Here is a 22,238-nt window from a genome sequence, read left to right as displayed (position 1 = left end):
CCTTATGGGATGGTGGAAGGGAGAATACAGCTGGTTACTGGGAGGGTGGGAGCCATGTGAATTCACTATAAACTTTGTGCTTCGGAGCCTCTAGTTGGAGTTTTTCTGGAGACTGGCTTTTCACTGGGGAGCTGAAGATCAGCTGTGTTAACCCAGTGTTTCTGGCTCAGTGTTAGTCCCTATTTCCAGGGGAGGTAATTTTTGTCACAAGACTGTTTAGTCATATAATCCTAATTTTAAAGTCAAAAGATTAAATATTCATTGATCATTAAAGACATTGGCTCTGGTCTGCAGTGAATGAGAGCCTATGGGCTGGTGTCTTCTGGAGTGAAGTTCACACTGCCTGCACCCTTGCTGAGCATAGGCTCTATTATTAGAGCAAAGACTATTTTTGGAGAGGTGCTGATACAAGTAAAGTGAAACGGAGAGAGCAGGGTCAGGTCTAAGTATAGGCGAGGGTCCCACGCTGGCTTGGAGAGGTGTACAGCACCCCAGCTGCAATGTGCCTCTGGGAGAGGAGGAGGAGGAAGCATGGGGCAGGACACTATGCTGAAGCGCTAATGTTCAAGCATGCGTGAAGATAACCTTGTGACAAACCCTAGGCTTCTCCCTAAGGGGGCACATAAACTCTCCTGGGACTGTAGCATTTTGTGGCGCTTTTCTCACTGCAGTTCTCCAACAGGCTACATATTGGCTGCATGTTCACTCCTATGTTTTATTTTATGTAGAAGCTCCTTGCTCTGGATATGAAAGAGTTGTGTCAGGAGCTCCTGATAACACAGGCTTCCTCTCTCACCAATTCACACTGCCCTGCAGGGCCACCTGGCCCCCAGGTGAGTGATGCTTTTGTGATTAAACCACACCGTTCTCTCACTTGCTTCAAGGTCCTTACAAAGCTGTAAAACATCTGCAAGGCTTTTTAGCACTTAATAAGCGCATCAAGCTCTAGCTCAATTTCATTGTGACATGGCCATGCATAAATCATGCAGGCATTTTACACTATGTTCTCATCTCTGCTTTGTGTATTCTAGTCGGTTTCAAGTTCACCCTTCATTTTTTGTGTAGTTTTACAGGGGGTAGCACCCATCAAAAATAACAGAGGTGCCATCGCTTCCTTTAGAGAACCTTTGTTACTTTTATCTCTGCTTTAGACTCTGTTGTCCTTCATGGGAGCCTGTGGAATGGATGCACAAAAGGTGCAATGAACTTGCATGTTAGTGGAGAACATCCCTGAGAAGGCAAACACCTACAGTAAACACCAAAGACAAGGAGGGGCTTCAGGAGGGCAGTGGGATGGGATTCAGGAGATACAGGATCTTCCAGCTTGACCTGCAACACCTCTGCCTCTGACTTGCTGGGTAGCCTTGGGACAGTCTTTTTGACCTCCCATTTCATTTTGTACAATTCGTACATTCAGAAATCTTCTGAGTGAGGCCAGAAGCCTTCCAAGAAAACGGTCCGCCTCTAAGGGTAAGGTGTTTGGACATGCCTCTAGATCTAGAGAAGATCACCCAGCTGCCTTTCCATTCCAGTTCATTCTCTCCAAAGAAAAATTAAGCTTTTCATGGAGATGTAATGCCAGTTTCTCCTGTGCAAAATCAACCTTCTTCTGCTGAAATGGTGCAAGTGACATTCAAATGTATCCATGGGATATGACATGTTATATAACAACAGATTATTTTAGCATACATTACCCCATATGTTTTATTACTCTGAAATTAGATGTGTGACCACTCATCATAAGCCCGTGAACGCACATTAACCTAGAATTACACCATCTTTGAGGAACTCATCTCCTTTGTTATTGAGAGGAAGCTTACACAATATACACCATTTCTGTTATGCTAAATAATGTGTGCTGTTACATACAATCAAATTAGATATTTAAACTTTAAGCTATGTAATATGCTTTCGAAATATAAAGCTGAGAAACCCAAGCCTTGGAGAGTGCATGGGTAGGAAGATAAATACAGTTATTTTTAATAAGTGTCACCATATTAAATTCAGGAGCATAAATATGAAGGTGCTGAATAGTTGTAGGGTGAAAATTTCAGATGTCTAATGTCATGGCTGCACAAACAAGCTTTAATTATTTATAAGTCAGTACTGCAGAAGGTATTTGTAAACAGTCAAGAAGTTGCAAAGTGAAACCCACAAAGTCTTGTTTTACCAACAGTGACTTCGTTGTTCTGCCATTTTGTCTTTGCTGAGATGCAAGACAAGGTAGATCCATTTAGCATGTGAATGATGTGAGAAGCAATGGGAAGTGTTTGTCCTCTCCTGCATTATGGAACAGTCCTGCAGTGTGGTTGGCCCTGATCCAGACCTGCAGTACATGTAAAGGAAGCAGTTGTTATTTCGGTCTTCTCTAGGCTGTCTTTTTTTAAAAGAAGTATCCTCTCAATGCTCTCTCTGACAAACTGGAAGAACAGTAACATTAATTCCATTGTTCTACAAGGACCATTGCTATAAATAATACTAATCTTGCAACCAGATGACCTATGATCCCTCCAAGAACATTTCTAAATGGAGTAGGCCGGCAGATTTTATCACAGCAGCGGACAGCAGGGTGGGTATAACATGGCTTTGGAATTTTTAATTATACATGATGGGACTGCGTCATGTAACGGGACGGTGTCAGAGCCAGCAGTCCTCTGGGCAAGACTTTTATGACAATGGTCACCTGAAAAGAAATGCGACCATTACAAAACAGAAAAAATAATCTAAGAAGTACTTCTGAATTTTCTGCTGTAGCCTGCTTGGCTTTCCAAGGGGTTGTAAAAGCTCATAGTGTTGACTCAGAGCTAAATCTTGACACTTTTTCATAAGAAGGAGAACTACATTTGTAATGATTTAACTCAGAGTATAATAACCTAAGGTATAATAAAAAAAATAAGATAAAATTGGGCTCTGACTCTAATAAGGTGCATTCTGATTTACAGTATTGAAAAACTAGAATAACTCTACTGACAAAGATAGTTGGAGTAATTTGCATTTGAGGGTATACTTTGCTGCTATTCGTGTACAATTTGCATCATGTTTTGGACAGTATAAGTCAGCCACGATCCAGACCTGGAGTGATTTGTATAGTGAATCTAGTGCTTCTCTGATACAGGCTCATGGGAGTTTTTTTCTTGGTCATTCACCAATAAAAGGTGGTCTGTGACCTGAAGCACTCTAGAAACAACACTGGTTTTCTGATTTCTTTTTTTCTGAGATGGGGTTCAAGATCTCCCTGTATTAAGAAGTCTTCTGAAAGGAGAAAACCATCCTCATTTGAAAGGGAGAAATATTGTCAGGATTCGGAAGTGGTGGCAATCCTCCATGTCCATACCACACTGCAGAGCCCATCCCACATGTTTTATGCCACTTCCCTTACCACCCCTTTGACTGACCTCCTTTGCCAGCTGACACAACGTCTCCATGTCCTTCATTGTCACTAATGCTTTAGGACTTCTCAGTTTTCCTTTGCCCCAGGCCTTTTTCCTGCTGCCTTTCTTCATCTAGAAGATGCCCCTGTCCTTCTCATATCAGTCCAGTTCTCAAGCCTGCCATTCAGCAGTGGCACAGACCTGCTATAGAGGTCATGTTCAAGCACCACATCCAGCATCCCGAACTTGTGAGTTCATGCTATTCCCAGGAGACACATACAGGGTCAGGGGTTGAGGGAAGACAATCACTAGTGCCTCCTTACTAATGCAGTTGAATAACAGTATTCACTTTTCTCCCTAGGGCCCACAAGGAATTCCTGGTATAATGGGACCAAAAGGGGAGAAAGTAAGTGTCTGTTGTCATGGAGTTTGGTATGTTTTTGAGGAGGAAAGAAGGGTGATGGGAGCATGTTCACTTTTTTCATTGTCTATTTAGTAAATGGTGGACCTCATGGATGTGGGGATTTGGTTTAATTTGAATGTAAGGCTGTGAATTGGTTTGAATCTATAATTTAAAGCTTCATCTTTCAGTGTTCATTTTCAGTCTTGGCATACCTTTTATGGCTTGTCACGATAGCTACCTCTGTCTAGAGTATGCATTAAGAAAGCAGGTCAGATGCACAAGTCGGTGATCTTATTGATCCAAAAGCCTTTGAACTCCCTGTCCCTCTGGAAGGACATGAAAAGCAGAGCTCTCCCAGGCAGTGTTAATTGTATAGGTCAGCTCAGAGGTTAAAATTGGCCTGTGTGTTAAGTTATGGCATTTGCTCCATGCTGATGCTTTAAGAGCCTTATACCTGAAGCTGGGCACATAATTATGTGCTTTGCTATACAAGGGGATGATTGTAGATTTAGGGCTGAGAACACAGGAAAAAACAAGGAGCTTTATTAAAGTAATTCTTCTCATTTTACCTCTGGAAGCAAAGTCTTGAACACAAAGGTATTCCCAAATTATTATTATTTTTTATATAAATTCATTGACTAACGAGCCACTGTGCTTTATGTGGTGCCTATGAGACTAACATATTCCTTTCTCTGGCAGGGGGAGATTGGCAGGCCAGGAAGAAAGGTATGAACAAAGGTCCTCTCTCAGAACCCATCTAATACTTGACACATCATAGCAGCTGTCAGAGAGGGGTGCAGACAATAGTTCAATAAAGATTAGCTAATGCTGAAGTTTAACCTGCATGTGCTGCTTCTACTGGTACCCAGGGTGGATGGTAGGGAACTCTGGATGCAGGGCTGGAAAGCTGGGCCCTCTGGCTTGGACACTTGTCCCACTGGTTTGAATTTGACAAATTCCCACAGTAAGAGCATACATCTCTGCATTAAAACAGAATGGGGAATGACCTGAACTATGTCTCTGTGGACAGGGGAAGTGGAGTATGTGAGCTATCATAAAAGCTGTATGAGAACAAAGCCCAAAACAACATTAAACTTTTTACTCCTCCGAAGTCTAAACAAGGCGCAGCCAAACAGCCCCGAAGGGGGGATAGCCATTAATGATTACACTTCAAGAGTTCTGGCAGCAATGCAATATGCTGACTACAGTCCTATGCTTGGTGACACATGAGCCATGATATATTGTCCGAAATATGTGTCCCTACATGTGATGAAACAGAGTACGTTACTTCAGTCACTAAGTACCTCCATTTAATGTAATTAACTTTGAAAAAAGACAGCAATGCAGCATGAAATCAGAGATAAGCAGGGGGTAGTCACTAACCAGGAAAAGAAGTACCCTTCTAATAATATACCAAGGATTTTAACACCCTTTAAATAACATACAAAGGATTTTAACACCAATCAGCAATTCAAATAAATATGAAAGACATAAACAAAAGAGGTCTTTTTCTTTAATCTAAATTGCAAATTCCCCACAGTAAACAAAGATATTACTTATATAAATCCGAGAGTTCAAAACAGTAATGTCTCAGGGAGAGTCACCCACCAACCTACAAGAAAGTGCACACCTTAAACATAGCACATCAGTACTTGCTCTTCTAAGAAGAACTGATAGGTCCCGAAAGACAAGTTGCTCAAGTTGGAAATAAAACAGTATAACCTTTGCTAAAAGCTGTCTGGCTCATGGAAGGTCACTCATGGCCCCAAATGTCATGAGGACACTTCTGGGATCATATTGCCAAGTGGCATAAAGCAGTAGAAGTACCACTAATCTGCAGCATTTTAGGAGATACTCAAACAGTGATTTACACGCAGTAATTAAAATTGATAACTGTATGTATGTAGTTACTGCTAGTCATAAAGTAGCTAATAAAGAAGCTGTCATAGTTAGTAATACGAGAATGTTCAGAACAACAGTCAATAAATACATGACTACCTTAGTTAAAAACCTGGTTCTGTTCTTAACATAAATTGGATTCGTACTGATATAACTGCATACAAGTCTTTCTGATTTACACCATATTATTAAATGAAAAGAAGACTTAAGTTATTCACACTGGTGGTTTAGGATTATTATTTTAACTGCATGTAGATTTACTTTGTAGCTGAACTGCTTATTTGAATCAGTATAACTTGGTATTTCTGTGAGCCTCACACTTCCTCCAGCAGCATTAACACAAACTGTACTACGAATATGATATAGCTGTCTTTGGGGTTTTTTTTTTTTTTTTTTTTTTTTTTGGTATTAAAAACAAGGTAAAGAAACATTTCCAAGTCTTTTCCTGAAAAGACTTTATTCCTCCACACCTCTTGTCTGCAGTGGAAGCCTGTGTGTAGGAATGGTATTGCATGAATTGTAATCGGCGTTTTCTGTTCAAGGGTAGACCAGGTCCCCCGGGCGTTCCTGGAATGCCAGGACCAATAGGATGGCCTGGACCTGTGGGACCGAAGGTAAGACTAGAATTCACATGGAATAACCTGTTCAACATCACTATCTGAACATGACAATTGACTTGGGAAGTCTCTAAGCCACTATCTGCTGGGAGCTGGGAAGCTGCAGCACTGCAAGGACACCCTGTGTTTGTCCTGTTTCATACACTGGTCTGCAAAGACCTGCCCAGTCTAGGGTTAGGTTACTCCACCTTCAGCCTAGCCCCTGTAGCACTTCTTATGTTGATTCAAATATGTCAAATGGAAACTGAAAATCAATCTAATGAAGGCTCATTGATAACCACTAGTGTCTCACAATCACATTGATCAGTGCTTTAAAACTGATCATCACCTCTATTACTGTTCATTATGATGATCTCTTTGTCTGAATGTGTACTTCTTGGCAGCGTAACAGTGTGCCCATGCAATCAAAGGAGAAATACCATGCTGGTCTCAGGGGAAAGAGATTGCAAATCATGAGGATTACTGATCACATCTTTGAAGCTAATTCCTGTACAGACATTCATTCCTGTGACTTTTAATAACCAACAGCAGAAGAAATGTCAGGACACGCTTTTCTACTGCTGAGTGGTTGCTTCCTCTGCATTTATTATAAAAAAGCCTCAGGACAGCCCTTTACTGAGTATTGCATTATGCAAAAGCTATACAGCTCCTCACATAAGCCACAGTATACAGAGTTTCTACTGGGACTTTTGAGGTAACTTGCTTTCCTTTAATTCAGTATGCAACAGGCAAAGGGACTGCACACAAGGTTTAGTTCAAAGCTGCATTTTCCAGTACATCTTTGACTCTTTGTTTGCTCCATCAAGGCTGGTGCCCCCACCTCAGAGGACTGCAAGAATTATAGCAGATGACTTCTGAATACAAGCCGCATCTGGGGAGCAGACCCTCAGGCTCTTCATTGTGTTAGATGAAGAACATCATATTATTATAGAATGTGGGAATGTAGGCAAGCAATGAGAGTGTTGCATGAAAGCAGGCAACGTTCACTTTGAACTGTGTGATGGGAAATGGTGTCCCCCCTGCAAATGCACTGTGTGCTATGATTTCCCACAATGGGAGCAGGAAGGTAGAGGGAAGGTTCAACTATCTCCTTCTCTCACAATCTTAGTACTAAGAGCAGAGCAGTCAGAAAAATCATTCACTCGGCCTTTTCCTTATGTAAGCTCTAGTTTTATTTACAAGGTCTTCCTGATTTTGATATTATCTCCTCTTCGCCTGTTGTTACGCCTTTTCATCACACTTCTAGAAGCATCCCTCACATTCAGTATTAATACTTTTTCCTATACTTTGACTGCAAGTGCTACTTGCTGTTTGATTCCAATTCTTCTGCTTTTATTGTTTCCTTTGATACCCGTCTCCTGTGTTCTTTAGATGGATTCACACTTTAATTTCTCCAGGTCTTTATGAATTTCAGTTTCCTGATTGTCAGTAAAGGCTCCAGTCAAATAGAGGCCAGCATGCCTCTGTGCTCACTTTCATCGGTTGTGTCCCTCTTTCCTTTCTTTCCTTCTCATCTCTAATTTTCACAGACTCCTGATACTTATCTTTACAGTCGTTTGCTGCATCCTCTTTTTGCTGTAATCTCCAGGAAGCTTCTCTTTGTTTGCTTTGTTTTGTTGTTGTTTTTTTTTTTTTCTCTCATTTCCATCTCTGTGCCTTCTATTTTTTAGCTGTGTCTCCCTACTTATCTTCTCTTTCTTTGACACAGCGTTGGTCTAATCCTTACTTCTACTTTCTTTCTTCAAGTCTTTTCTGAACTTCTGCTGGGGCAGCAGCCAGTGTGAAAATCCTCTTCATTTCTAGGACAGTGAAAGCCAAAGGAGAATGAAAGCCAGCTGTATTCTGCTGGTAGTGCTACTGCACGTCCGCAGGGACTACTCTATATTTCACGCTAGATATAATTAGCTGGCAGCAGCCAGAGAAGTTGTTGTAAAGCCTTTTCATGATTTACTGGCTCCAAACCACTGTAAAGCACATCATGTCTCAGAGCTGCAATAAAAGTAGTCACTATGCCATCCCAAGCCATAAAGACTTTGTCCTGGGTTCAGCTACAGCAGTAGCTTAAACCACGACAGACTTGCAGCAAAATATCTTTCTTTTCTGCAACTCAGTGGAAGTGATGCTGGGTAGAGATAATGCACCTTCATGCAAAAAAAAGGGTGCACTGCTGCTTCGAATTTGTTTGCATGTTCTTGAATAGCATCTGGCAAAACTGAAGCACAAGTTATGCACCCAAGAAAATGTAAATAGAAGAATAAGATAACATATGAGGGCTCAGGCAGGATACAATTGAAATACAGAACTCTGACTACAATGCTACACAAAGGTCAGGCTTGTCTCAACCATTTCTCATAAAATCTCAACAGCTAAACTGTCAGACATTCAAATGCGACCTCATCAGAGAGTCACAATCAATAACTATCTTTATTGACCCCTTTAGGGTGAAAAGGGAGAGTTGGGTGTGATGGGATTGCCAGGTACAAGAGGACCAATGGGCTCCAAGGTTTGTTAACCAAGCACTGCATTTTCAGACATTGGTTTCTAACGCTCTGCTGACAGCTGCTTCCCTCATGAATTGGCTGGAAAGCATTTATCAACATATATCTTTTCTAATACAGCTTAAAAGATATGTTCTCCTTCAAGCAGGGTTATGTTGTCTGGTTGGGCTTGGCTGTGTCTTTAGCTTTTCATAAAAATGCTTTGGTGTAAATTATTCTGATGCAAAAATTCATGTTAAAAGCAAAACTCATATATAATTGTATCCCATTAGAAAACTGGAGTTGTTAAGCATATCTGCAGCATTAAATCATGTCTGCAATGTTTTCCACCCACCTCACAAGACTGGAGGTCATTTTGGTCCTCTACTAAATCTATGCATATGTATTGACAGTCAGACAGTAAGCACAGTGTGGTCTGAATGTTCTGGTATCTGCACATCATTGTCTATAGCATAGCCTTTGCCTTTACAAATTTAAGCCACAACATTATTAGGTACTTGAAAAAAATTATACAATCAGTTTATTTCAGTGAAGGACTGGAAAGAAGAACTGGACACCCTTGTTTATTGTATGTGTCTGAAAGAGAAAACTCATTTTTATAGTAATCTTCATATTGGAAGATTACTTATGTATAATTTAAAGAGGTTCTTCAGGGGGGAAACATAACCCAAACAAACATGACAACCCAGGAGAAGAAAATTATTGCTAAAAATATTTTAGATTATTAATTATGTCATCTCAGACTTTATTCAGTTACATTTTATTTCCCTTGTTTCAATTTTAAAGCAATATCAAACCTGCTGGCTTTATCTGGCTTTTTCACATTGGCTTTTGGGCTGAGTTGTCTTGCCTTTAATTCATATTTCATAGTTCTGTTTCAGTGCAATTTTAGAAGCTATAAATACGCATTTGCATTTACAAGTTGATGCAGTTAATTATTTGTGCTTCATTCTTTTTCTTCAGTTTAATGTTTGAAAGTCCAGCTTCTAAGGTGATGTTGAAAGCAAGAAGCATTAAAATATCTATCATTCCTTTTAGGGTTTTCCTGGAACTAGAGGAGAAAAGGTCAGTGTGACAACTGAATAATGTATAATCTAACAATTAGAAACAATCATGCAAAAAAAAGTAATTGTAGAAATGAGACTGGTTTTTGATGGAATGAAGTCTAAAGGTCTCACTGAGAAATGAAAACAAGCATCAAGAAGGAGAACAGTTTTGTGGTTTGGGCTGAGATGCTGAAGAAGTGAGTTTTGCACCCTGTGTTCTTGTGAACAAGTTACTACAGTGCACCTCACTACAGTTTCTGCATCTGTGAATGGGTATAATAATTCTTAATTGTCTCTCTGGTTTATTTAGGCTATATATATATATACTTTGGCACAGAGACTGTTTTTACTGTAAGACCTTACAGTGGCACCTCAACTTAGATGAAACCAACTGCAGAAAAAAATCAAGTTTGGAAGTATTGTATCCAGGAAAGCATCTATTTAAAGTAATTGTCTAGGGAGAATGAGTCCCTTTTCCTGAAAGCCTTACTTTTGATTCTGTTATAATGTCAATGGAAGTAATAAGGAAACGTTTTAGGATATCAAATCATATACCTCACTCTGAAGATAATACCATATTATGCATGACTCCAAATAACTCCTCATGTGGAAGAAATATTTTTTGCTTTCTTGTGAAATGGTAGTAATTAAGCTGTTATCACCCTGTTATCTCTTTCCAGGGATCCAGAGGTGACAGGGGTGACAAAGGAGTCAAAGGAGACCAGGTAATTTTCTTTTCCAAATGGCTGTGAGCATTCACTGAATGTGCACAAGGACTAATGCACTTCTGATAGCAAAGAACAGGAGTGGTTTGGAGGAAGGGAGCTAGGAGGCATCTTCCTGCGAGGGCAAGAGTGGGGAGGGAAGGCAGTGGTCCTACCTGATGGGAGAGTGGTGGGGCAGCCTCCATGTCCATGTGCCCTCCAGTGCCAGCACACAGGAGGCTGATGAGTCAGGAGGGGAATTCCCTGGAGGTAACCTCAGTCGCTCCTGGCCTGTGCAGGCCAGAAGCATGATCGCCTGCCAAAACGGTTTTAGCTGGTGAATGATAATGCTGGTGGTGGGGAGGAAAGGGAGGAGTGAGATTCGTGGCTTGGGAGTTCTTTTAACTGAGAAAGGAAAAGCAAACTGCTTTTGATGTAAATGGAGAAATGCTGTTCCAAAATGCAAGATTTGTCCAGGTAGCAGGGCTGCCTGCAAACAAAAGTATGATGAGGAAGTTCTTGCTGAAGGAGAGGAAGCAGGTGGCAGAGGAACAGTGTTACTGTATGAGGGGCTTTACAGTAAATTTGTCTTATAATTCTCCACCTACTGCATCACCGACAGTGCTGAATCACAGTGCGGGTTTCTTCAACCAGTACCAGTACATGGCTCTTGTTTTTCTTGCTTTCAAGGAAAGTTCTGCTTTGGCAAAGATGACTCCACATTTTTTTTATTATTTTTGTCGGTTTACTTTGTAGGGAGAAATAGGCTTCCCTGGAATGCTGGGACAAAAAGTAAGTAGTTGTGATGTGCTGGGGAGCTGTGCTAAGTGCTGACATAGGGTCGATGAGTGGCTTCAGGGGCATCCTGGAAAGTATGACACTGAAAGTCTTGCTTGACTCAGTGGCCAACACTTCTTGGACTGATTGATGAATTCTTTAGACTTTTTATCTAAGAAGAAAACACTAAAATTTAGCCATTTGTTGTTGTTCCTCTTTTTTCCCCAGAACATTGTTTTAGTCATAATCTTCCTCCTGTTCAACATATTCATAATCCTTATTACAGATTCAAACTGCCCTAATTGTTTGGGGTTTATTCACTTGAAGCTAATAAACGTTTCCTTCTTGGTACTATGAACTGAAATGGCACTACTACAAATAGCAGTGATAACCCTGACCAGTTTTTATGTCATCATAAATCTGTGCTTGAAAAACAATAAAATTCGGATGTTGGCTTCTGGATAGAAACTCTAAAGGAGGATAATTTTGAGATGTAACCACATCTCGTCTCTGAAATTAGGGTAAGGAAATAATAATTGCTTCTGAGGAGGCTAGATGACGAGTGAATTCACCTCCCTTTCCTTGAGTGATTTCATTACACATGACTCTTAACAGCGAAGCAAGGTATTGCCAAGGCGTCAGAGAGTTTTGCTAGCCTTGGCCTCTCCAAGTCTCTGAGAGTGTTTCTGATCTCTCCGTTTGGCCTCCTCTTTAATAAAGGATTTTTCAGGAAAATGTGGGTAGATTTTAAGGGCTGTTTTTTACTTTATACTTGTTTTAAAATATTTTAATTTTGGATTTTTGAGAAAGAAACAGTGCCAGCGTTATCTAGAGGAATCATGTGAATGAAAGCACCATCCATCTGCTATCTTGTATAAGGCAGGTATAACCATGTACTCACATCCTGCTTCCTTCCCTCTGTACCCACCAAGGGAGAGATGGGCCCAAAGGGACAATCTGGAGTACCAGGACACAGAGGACCTATAGGAAGACCCGGAAAACGAGGCAAACAAGTAGGACCATGGTGTTTCCTCTTCCTGTGACTCATGGCATATGTGTGCTCTGGTGTGCAACTGTGTGGTCTGTGCATGTGTGGTACCAGGCACTTTATCACACAGGGAGCAGACAGAAACCCTGAAACCCCTCACATGCATGCACAGGCTACGCAGCAGTTAAAGCCTTAGCTTTAGAGCTGGAAACTTACCTGTAACATTCAGCTCTCTGGCCATGCAGCATGCGGAAAGTCATATTTTTCCTGGCTTGATAATGAGCTCATTGAATACAACTTGAGCAGACCTTGAACACCTCCTTTGAGTCCTAAGCAGCACAGAGCTACAGTCCCAGCCCCACCTGATGGCTAGATAGTTGGTGCAAGGTTCAGGTCTTAGTGTGGGATATAACATCATGGTGTCCTACACTTTGTAGATCCTAAACCTGAAGCTGATCTAGGGAGCAGGGATGCTTGATTTACTGGCAGGCTGCAATGGCAAATGGGATATATCCAAAATTCAACACCCGATGCCATCCCCTATCCCTCACACTAGCAGGTTTCTGGGGTGAGTGAAGGAAGTTTTGTTTGTAGGGGAACACACGCTTGCTGGATCTCTGAATCAGGAGGGGGATTGCCGTGGGTGCTACAAAAACTAACTCTTCCTCACCTCAGCTGTGGGCAGAAAGGGCAGCATCAGCATGTTGCAAGAGAGGTCCCATTGCCTGTCCATGAGTTTTCTCCCTGGCTCACCACTGCAAAGAGGTACACTGCTGCTAACAAAACACACACTGCTTGTGTGCACTGGCAGGAGCTGCCTGTACGCTAGGAATGGTGTGCTGTAACAGATTAAACTGGTGTGTGGGGTGTGGCAATGAAAAACTCTAGTCTATATGTCCAAAACTCAGCCCTGTATTGCACTGTAATGCACTCTGGGTTTCTAGTACAGGTACTAAGTGTTCATCCAGTGTATATTCAGGCTCTGGCCTTGCTGCCAAGCCTGCCTGGAGGATGCTTTCTCTCCACACCATCCAATTTGATTGAGTCAGGCTTTGCCTAGACTCAAGTGTTGGTCAACACAGATCAGCTTTCAGAGCCACAAGGTCTTGGAGATGTCTGGCACACAGCGCAAAGAAGCAAAGCACTAAAACACCTTCTCTGTTTCTCCCATTTCCTCTGTTAACTCTAAATCAAGATCGATGTGTTAGACTGGATATTTATATGGCAGTTCTCACCATAGTACTGCATGCCAGGGACAGATTCTTCTCCTCTGAGAAAGGTCAGGAAGACACATATTGACTTTAAGGAATGGTAATCTTGTATGGAAGCTGTTCAGGAATGGCATAGTTGACAAATGCTCCTTATTTAGAGCTTAAAATAATTATGCTGGTGGAACTATTTTTTTTTTCAGCCTTTTGGATGAATAGGAATTGTGTGCACTTTTCCTTTTGTATTATTTTAAACAATGATACTGGGGGTATGAAGGAGACCAGGTCCTGGTGCTCTGAATTGCTACCTGCAGAGCCTGTTTCTTTCTGCTGACTAACAGGGAAGGGAACCTGTTCTCGCTACACTGACTTGGTGTTAACGTACATCTGTATCTGCTCAGACACAGGAGCTTGTAGATGAGGTGATTAACGGGCTTAGATGAAGGTATTTTATTTGCAGTCTGGTTATGCCCAGCACTGCAGACAGAAGCACGTGCCTGTTTCTGTGGCTCTGATGCTGTCAGCTAGTATCTGAAGTGAAAGAATAGCTAGTGTGGGAGAACTAGAAGTTGAGTGTTAGGGAGGGAATAAGAGGTCACCAAGTAAGGAAGGTCTGTGCAACATATGTTTGCTAGATGACACACAAGAAATGGGTTTTTTTGTCCTTAATTTGTTAGGTCTTAAAAGCTGATGTGTGCTTTCTGCTGCTTTGGTTCTGTTCCTCGGGTTTTGGGTTTTTTTATAAACGGTACTCATCTGTCCTGCCAAAGGAATATGCACACAGTGTCCTTCCATAGCATAAGGCAAAGCGAAGGCACAGCACTGGCAGATCAACCTGAACACAATGTACTCCTTACTTGACCTTAGACATTTTGTCACATTACACTGTGTCTTAATCAGAAAGTGATGGCATAAGGCATGTCATAATGTAAGGCAACAATCAGTGTGACTGAAAGAACTGTAGTCTGGCCCTAAATTAGGATTTCCAGGCCCAAGGCTCAATAGACAAACTTCTGTTGTGCCCTGAAAGCAATTTTAGCATTGATCTTCTTCATGGAAACCAGGTTTCCCTCTTTGCAGTTGGTGAACTAGCAATTTCCTTTCTCTTTTTCTAATTCATTGAAAAAACTTGGAAGTGGCATTTTAAGGCTCTGTGGGTCTGGGTGCTGTCTTTAAGTGCTGTAGTTTGTCTGTTTGTTCAGCTGAGAGGATAGTTTCCATCAACTTGGGGCCGTTTCCTGTCTCTTGATCCCGCTGACATCCCTAGATAAAAGCAGCTAAATTAGGAAGGTATCACTTCCACTTCCATTTTGAGATACGTCTTGATTATCTCACTGACTTCTTCAGCTCTCCCCTGCCTCTGGGCAGGCTCTTCCTAAAAGGTGACCAGGAGTCACAAATCACAGCTTCACTGCCCTCTGAGATATAACACCCAAAGCTTTGTAACTTGGGACTTGACCTTAAGGAGCAAGTTTAGGGCTTCAGTCTTGATAAGGAGGAATGACTCAGGGCTTTAGACAATGTTACTTTGAAAGAAAGGAAGGTAATATAAATATTGTCCTTGGGAAAAGCTTCTCTGAATGCCATGGGCACATTTGAAAAGAAGCAAGGCAAACATGTTTAATATAAATCTCTGCCATTATTATTTAATCTATCTGTGCTAAACAAGACAGCATTAAGCAATCACTCCTCTAAAGCAGGAGACATAGAAGACAGCTTGTTTTCAGGCAGTACGTGTCTGACTGGCACCGCTTGCCTCTGCCAGATCACTGTTCTATGGGGGAAAGAGGTTTCCCACAGACTTCTTTGGGACTACAAAATCCTGGTCTGCTCATTCTGTGTTGCATAATGTAAGAAGTAATTAGGGATCAGCGTTGCTGACATTCACATAAATCCTGGAAGAGTCTGATGGCACAGAGCTTACCTAATAGGATTAAACAAAGCAAATATTCAATTAAGTTCTTTATGGGCCATGGCAAAATCAACCTTCTTCTGCTGAAATGGTGCAAGTGACATTCAAATGTATCCATGGGATATGACATGTTAAATAACAACAGATTATTTTAGCATACATTACCCCATATGTTTTATTACTCTGAAATTAGATGTGTGACCACTCATCATAAGCCCGTGAACGCACATTAACCTAGAATTACACCATCTTTGAGGAACTCATCTCCTTTGTTATTGAGAGGAAGCTTACACAATATACACCATTTCTGTTATGCTAAATAATGTGTGCTGTTACATACAATCAAATTAGATATTTAAACTTTAAGCTATGTAATATGCTTTCGAAATATAAAGCTGAGAAACCCAAGCCTTGGAGAGTGCATGGGTAGGAAGATAAATATAGTTATTTTTAATAAGTGTCACCATATTAAATTCAGGAGCATAAATATGAAGGTGCTGAATAGTTGTAGGGTGAAAATTTCAGATGTCTAATGTCATGGCTGCACAAACAAGATCCCATGAGGCAAATTAGGGCTGATTTTGCAGAATATTTGCTATTGTATGGTAACTGTGTGTAAGCTCATCTCCCATAGGTAATTTTACAGCATTTTGACTTGAGTGATAGGGTACCAGAAGAACACTATGGGTTGCCACACACTAGCTTGCACTTCGTAAAGTCAAGCTCTTGCTTGTCTTGCGATTTGTTAACATATTTATACCCACAGTGAAAGTCAAGGAGATACAGGAGTCTAGGCACCTAAGGTACTTCTGAAAACAGTGTGGGCTTCAAAGTCATGAGCGTCCTTCTGAAAGACAGCACCCTAGGACTGGGAAATGTCACTGTGGAAGCCCTTGCTGACTACTTGGTGAATTGTCTTTTTTCTCAGTGTGTATTAGTCCAGTAACTAAGGATATTCAGAATCAGCTATTTCAGCTCCACCAGCCCTTTCTGTCTGAGCTGCACTGACAGCTACTAGGGCTAAAAAAGCATCCTTAAAGAAGGGCTATGAAATGATTGAAGTCAGGGTGACTCTTGACTCCACACAGAGCAGAACTCTGGGACCATTCACATTTAGGAGCAAAAGTCCTGCCTGGACACACTTTTCTGTCTCCAGGTAGGAGAAGACAGCACCTCTTCCCTGGGGTGGTAGCTATGAAGCTTGTGCTGCATGCTTCTTATTGGCAAATGTCTTGGCTTTCTTGAAAGGGAAGCCAGTGCTGCCTGGAAGAGGTTGTATGTTATGAATAGTTCAGCAAATAAATGGATGTCTCCTCTCTCTTAGGGGCTGAAGGGAGACATTGGACCTGCAGGTATCATGGGTCCACCTGGAAGGCCTGGCCCTTCTGGCCAGCCAGGCCCCCCTGGACCTTCAGGATCAGGTAAGCAGTATCCCTTGCTCCCCAGGCCCTGCTGACTCATCACATATACCTACATAGGCCCCTTTACAAAAAGTGTTGCAGGGCTTCATTTGATTCTCCACTGACAGCAAGCAGAGGATTTCTTCTGAAGGCAGGTCATGCCATCCTGTCCATTGTAAGGACTCTGTTCCTCACTTTAAAGCCTACATTATGCTTCCGATGTTTCAAAGAAAGCCAAAAATATGGCTTATATGGTTCCTGTGGGTCTTTGGTAGATGGGGATGATGAAAAGCCATCTGTCAGCCTTGGAGGGACTAGTTAATTTCCATCATCAACGGTCTGCTGCTTCTCCAGATATCCTGGCTTACAGTGAAAGACTGATTTCTATTCAACATACTCACCCTGTGCAGCTCTGTAACAGAAAACCAGATAAGACTCAAGTCACAATGGCATTGAGGACAGAAGGGAAGAGGAGGGAGGAAAGGGGGGAAAAAAAGGCAGTGGAGAAAAACTTTAATTAAGTGCTGGAGATCTCTGCTTGCTGCAATTGTGTGTGTGGTAAAAATCGCGAGAAAAACCTTGTAGCTGGTAATTGTACAGTTTCAAAGCTATTCGTGCACATGAACTCTGGGCAGCTCGTAAGACCAAGCAAAGACATGAAGGACAATGCACAGCCCGCAGTGTTCAGTGACAGGGAAATATCAGGTAGGATTTTCTCAACCTGGATATTTACTAAAGTATCTGAAAAGGGAAGAAAAGCCATCTGGAAACTACTCGTGCTTCAAAGAGACACCTGCTTCTTCTGCAGTTGATCTCTTCCATTTTGATTTCCCTTTTTTTCCCCTTGTTTACATCTGTGAGCAGAAGGTCTCTTCTTGTGGTGGTGTGGAAATGGTACATCTGTGAAGCTGGGGGTTGCTTCAAAATCTTCACGCACCTCATGTCTCCCACTATGAAACATCTTTCCCTGAGTAAATTAGCTGGAAGTTTTCAGAGGGCGGAATTTTCTCTGTGCCAATGGGAAGGCAGCCAGGATCTTGAGATTACTTTCTAAAGTAATTCCATCCTTGGGAAGTTTATGTGGTGTCAGGCTTGTTAATCTTTTTCCTCTAGAATATAAGTTCTTATCCTAAAAGACCTTGCTGTAATGATGTCACTGCTTGCAGTATGAACATGTTGGCTCACAGTCTAGTTCTGCAGAGTAGCACATCCTTGCCAACATTTGAAGTCAAAAAGCAATGTTTCTTACATTTTAATTTGCAGCTCTCCTATATTTCTAGTTGTGTTTTCCTGTACCTCTGAAACAACATTGCTCAAGTGGTTGTACAAATGCACAAGTCCAATGCGTTGTGGATGTATACATAGACTGACTCTGCTAAACTCGGTGCATAGGTACTATAGAGTGATCTGTGTGTTCATCATCTCCTAAATTTCTATAGCTTCAAACAGGTTGATATTTACTCTAAGCAAATAGTGTCTCTCTTTCTCTGCAAACTTGGTAGAAAATTTAAAAAGTGAACCGAAATAATATGACTGTGGTACAAACTTGGGTCTTTCTCCTGAAGTACTGGAATTGGTGGTTCTGGTAATCATAGAATCATAGAATTCATAGACTCAGAATGGTTTGGGTTGGAAGGGACCCTAAATATCATCCAGTTCCAACCCCCTGCCATGGGCAGGGATGCCTTCCACTAGAGCAGGTTGCTCCAAGCCCTGTCCAACCTGGCCTTGAACACTGCCAGCAATGGGGCAGCCACAGCTTCTCTGGACAACCTGTGCCAGTGTCTCACCACCCTCATAGTGAAGAATTTCCTCCTAAAGTCTAATCTAAATCTACCCTCCTACAGTTTAAAACCATTCCTCCCTTGTCCTGCCCTTGTAAAAAGTCCCTTTCCAGATTTCTTACAAGGTAATCCCTTCCCTTAGTTCCCAGTGGATTTGGTGGGAGATAGGCATATCTGAAAGCTTATATACGCCTGACCTATAGTTTTTCCACTAAGGCTGTGTTTGTGTTTTACATATTAACTTCTCAACAAGGCAACCTGGTATTTTGCTTCCTAGGACAATTCGCAATAGGACCAAAAGGGGAAAGAGGACTTCCAGGGCCTCCAGGGAGATGTCTCTGCAGATCCCCACAACACATGAGTCACCCACCATATGAGGAATCTGTGTTTGGACACAGTTATCCAAAAGTCCCTGCGGTAAGCAGATTTTTCTGGGAGGCAGTGTGAGCAGATCTTTGTAGTTTTATAGTAAGAGGTAGTGTACTCACTAATATGTTAGATTTAACAGGGAACATGTCTGCATGTGGGAAATGTGCCATTTATAGTGTCCAAAACCTCTGGGATCCAGTTGGTGCAAAGAGTTTGGTCTCAACTAGTTTGAGGGTTTTGTGATTGTGGTGCTGAAACGCAGCTGTTTCAAACCATCAGTAATGTAGCATGTGTTTAGAAACCTTTTTCAAGCCTGAGGATGTTCTCTTTCATCTCCTGCTGTACATATACAATCTGTTCCTTTTATTTCAGTAAATTGAAATGTATTTCAGATTGGTCAGTGAAGTGAATATCTCTTTCTTGCTTATGTTTTTATATCTTCTTCTGCAAAGACACTGATTTTAGAATTGAATATTGTGATCGAGCATTTTGCATATATGATAGAACTTTCTCCCAAAGCACTGACCCTCCACCTTGAACCAAAAAAGGAGTCTCTACAAACTGCGGGAGTCAGACTTCTAAATTCCTGTCTCTAGACATGCACTTCGTATAGCTAATTTCGATCTCTAGCCTTCTTGAAAGCATTTTAGTAGGCAAATTGGACAGAGACTTTGAAGGACAAGTCATTGGTGCAAGGTTACCTAGCAATTTTTCATCTCTGATTTCTTTGGACTTTGTAAATGCTGTTCCTGCACTTTTTCCTTCTGCTGGGCCCTACCTTATTATTCTGTGCACTATAGCACTTAATCAGCAATGAAAATGCTACCTCGCTATCGAGTACCAGCACAGCACAGCCACTCCAGTCATGCATGGAGTCTGGTCAGCATATTGCTGGTGTCTGGTCACCTCTGAATGACAAAAAGCAGCAATTAGCTGTGTTAACTTTCCCATCTGTCACGTTGTCACAAAGCTGTTACAGTGTGTGAAAAGGACCTACTCACAACACTTCACATTAAACCGGGTCATTGAACTCAATCTTCTGCATGAGTGTGCTGCAAGTCTTGTCAGCTGCTCACTCATCCCTTTCTCTGTTCCATTACAAAAAAGCCCCGTGGTTTTGAAAATGTAATGGCGAGAGAAGAAAGTGCATGAAATAAAGGTACATATCACATCACACTGCATGCTATTGCAGAAAAACCTATCACTTACTTCATGGCATGGAGAACTCATAGGGAAAGGTATAAGGCTGCAATATTCTGTGTAAGTCTTCCTTCTCCATCAGGCAGCTTCATATTAGATCTCAAAAGATGGTAATGAGAGTGTAACCACCTAACAATATAATACCCTGCTCGACTGCTATGAACCCTCATTTGGCGATGATCAAGTGCCAGTTTGTTCTCAGAAATGTGGGATGACAAAGCAGTAAACCTCAGCTCTGGAAGCGGAGCTTGTGCATAGCAGCAGTCCCCATTCTCCTGCCCCATTTGTTTTACTCCCTGGAGTGTCAGGAGCTGGAGCTTAAACATTGCTGTTATTTATTCTGCTCAGATCCCCATGTAGCAGCTTTGAAGTGTGCCTTGTACCACTTGAAAACTATTGTCGAGGTTTCTATAGCTGTAGATGGAAAAGACCCAGAGACAGTGCTCTGTGCCCCAGTCAAGTGGTTTGCCAAAGCAGCATCTTTCTGCAACATGTCCCCACTGCAATCACCCATTTGCCCATCAACTCCTCTAGTGCCAGTACTGCCAGAGAGGGGAGATGCCAGGAAACAGACCACTGGTTTTTTGTCAATGGCTAAGTTTCATTCTGGTTTTTACATCTTTTGCACTTTCAAAGGCCAGTATCTGTAATAGAGAGCACAGATCTGGTATTGATTTCAAGACAAATTAGAGCTCTGGGGCTGAGCTCCTGAACACAATTACAGGATCAGTTCTTTGCTGGCTTTCTGTTTCTTTGCTTTCTTTCATTCAAGCTGAAGGCATTTTTATTCAGTGCTTCTTTAATGAAATTGGCCTTTGTTGAGGGCTATGGGAATATTCTGCTATGTAAAAATTTCAGGGTAATTTGTTTTAAAAAGAGCCAATTCTATTTATGCTGGTGGGAATCAGGCTCAGCTCTAAATCCATTTTCATCAGAAGCACTCCATTTGCTTTTTCTTAATTTAAAACTGGTTTAATCTTGCTAAAATTAATTTGGTTAAACTGCTGAAGGAAGCTATTATTTCCTAATGCTCCTTACAGCCAATTGCAGTGACCAAGACATTTTAAAAAGGGTAAGAGAGCAGCTCATCCTAATTTTTCCACTTTGAACTTTTTTTTTCTGCTTAATTGAAGACTTGGCTTTAGACCAAAGTATATACATATAAAGAAACATGCATTTCAATGCAAATTAAGTCTAAATAAAGTACAAAATAGTAAAAGATAAGTGAAGGTTGCATTGAGTGACGAGTTATTTATTTTGTAGCCCTGAGCATGCCTAAAAAAATTACAGGCAAACCTCCAAAAAGCACTTACGCCCATATGGATTTTACAGTCGTTCCAGCCTGCAACCATTTGAACATTGCACAGTTTTTCTCAGCAATTATTGTGCTTAAGTGTTTGCATGATCATTACCTGTGGAAGTACATGCTGTAACAGGGGCCATTGGAGCCACAGCTGGGTGCTCAGGGGAGACAATTCTCCTTTGGAAACTTGTGTCTCTTACTAGCGCAGATACATGTGTCAGTTGGCAAAACTACATTCTGTGACAAGCCGAAATACTTCTCGAGAGGGTCACCAATCACCTCTTTTTCTGTGCCCCAGATTTTTGTGGTGAATAATCAAGAAGAATTGGACCGGTTAAACACTGAAAACGCCTTAGCTTTTAGAAGAGATCAGAGATCTTTGTATTTCAAGGACACCTTTGGATGGCTCCCAGTCCAGGTGAAAATATGACTGTGGTCTCAGAAAACTCGTGAGTGTATGTTTGATTTTTAAATGCAGAACATAATGTCTGTACTTAAGGTGTCATATGGAGAAAAAGCTGATTTTTGAGCACTGCCACAACTGTACATAATTACGTGATTTTTGTTCACAGGAGTATTAACTACTGAGGCATTAACTCACCAGTGTTGCAGGTTTTGCTAACATCCTTATGAGGAGGAATTATGATAGTAAAGAACATCTTTTGTTTAATACAAAATAAGGCAAAACTCACAAACTTGTGGGAAAACACAAATCCTGCAAACCAAACCTATGTATTTCCTTTTTGCTTAGAGTTACTA

The 22,238-nt window shown here is 41.4% G+C and overlaps 1 protein-coding gene across 1 annotated transcript in view; it reads left to right on the top strand.

The window, feature by feature from the left end:
• The window catches only part of COLQ (collagen-like tail subunit (single strand of homotrimer) of asymmetric acetylcholinesterase), a 41,315-nt gene that overhangs the window by 14,306 nt on the left and 4,771 nt on the right, over positions 1–22,238 (top strand). The window contains exons 3-14 of the mRNA XM_010018717.1: positions 732–833; positions 3,733–3,777; positions 4,474–4,500; positions 6,216–6,287; positions 8,731–8,793; positions 9,827–9,853; positions 10,515–10,559; positions 11,295–11,330; positions 12,248–12,328; positions 16,748–16,844; positions 18,885–19,024; positions 21,778–21,897. Of these exons, the coding sequence (XP_010017019.1) occupies positions 732–833; positions 3,733–3,777; positions 4,474–4,500; positions 6,216–6,287; positions 8,731–8,793; positions 9,827–9,853; positions 10,515–10,559; positions 11,295–11,330; positions 12,248–12,328; positions 16,748–16,844; positions 18,885–19,024; positions 21,778–21,897 (855 nt within the window). The remainder of the gene's footprint in view (positions 1–731; positions 834–3,732; positions 3,778–4,473; positions 4,501–6,215; positions 6,288–8,730; positions 8,794–9,826; positions 9,854–10,514; positions 10,560–11,294; positions 11,331–12,247; positions 12,329–16,747; positions 16,845–18,884; positions 19,025–21,777; positions 21,898–22,238) is intronic.

The sequence above is a fragment of the Nestor notabilis genome, unplaced genomic scaffold (assembly GCF_000696875.1).
Source record: "Nestor notabilis isolate BGI_N333 unplaced genomic scaffold, ASM69687v1 scaffold2510, whole genome shotgun sequence".
In the NCBI taxonomy this organism is placed as follows: Eukaryota; Metazoa; Chordata; class Aves; order Psittaciformes; family Psittacidae; genus Nestor; species Nestor notabilis.
Note: the sequence above shows the minus strand (reverse complement) of the source record. Positions and strands in the feature narration are given on the sequence as shown.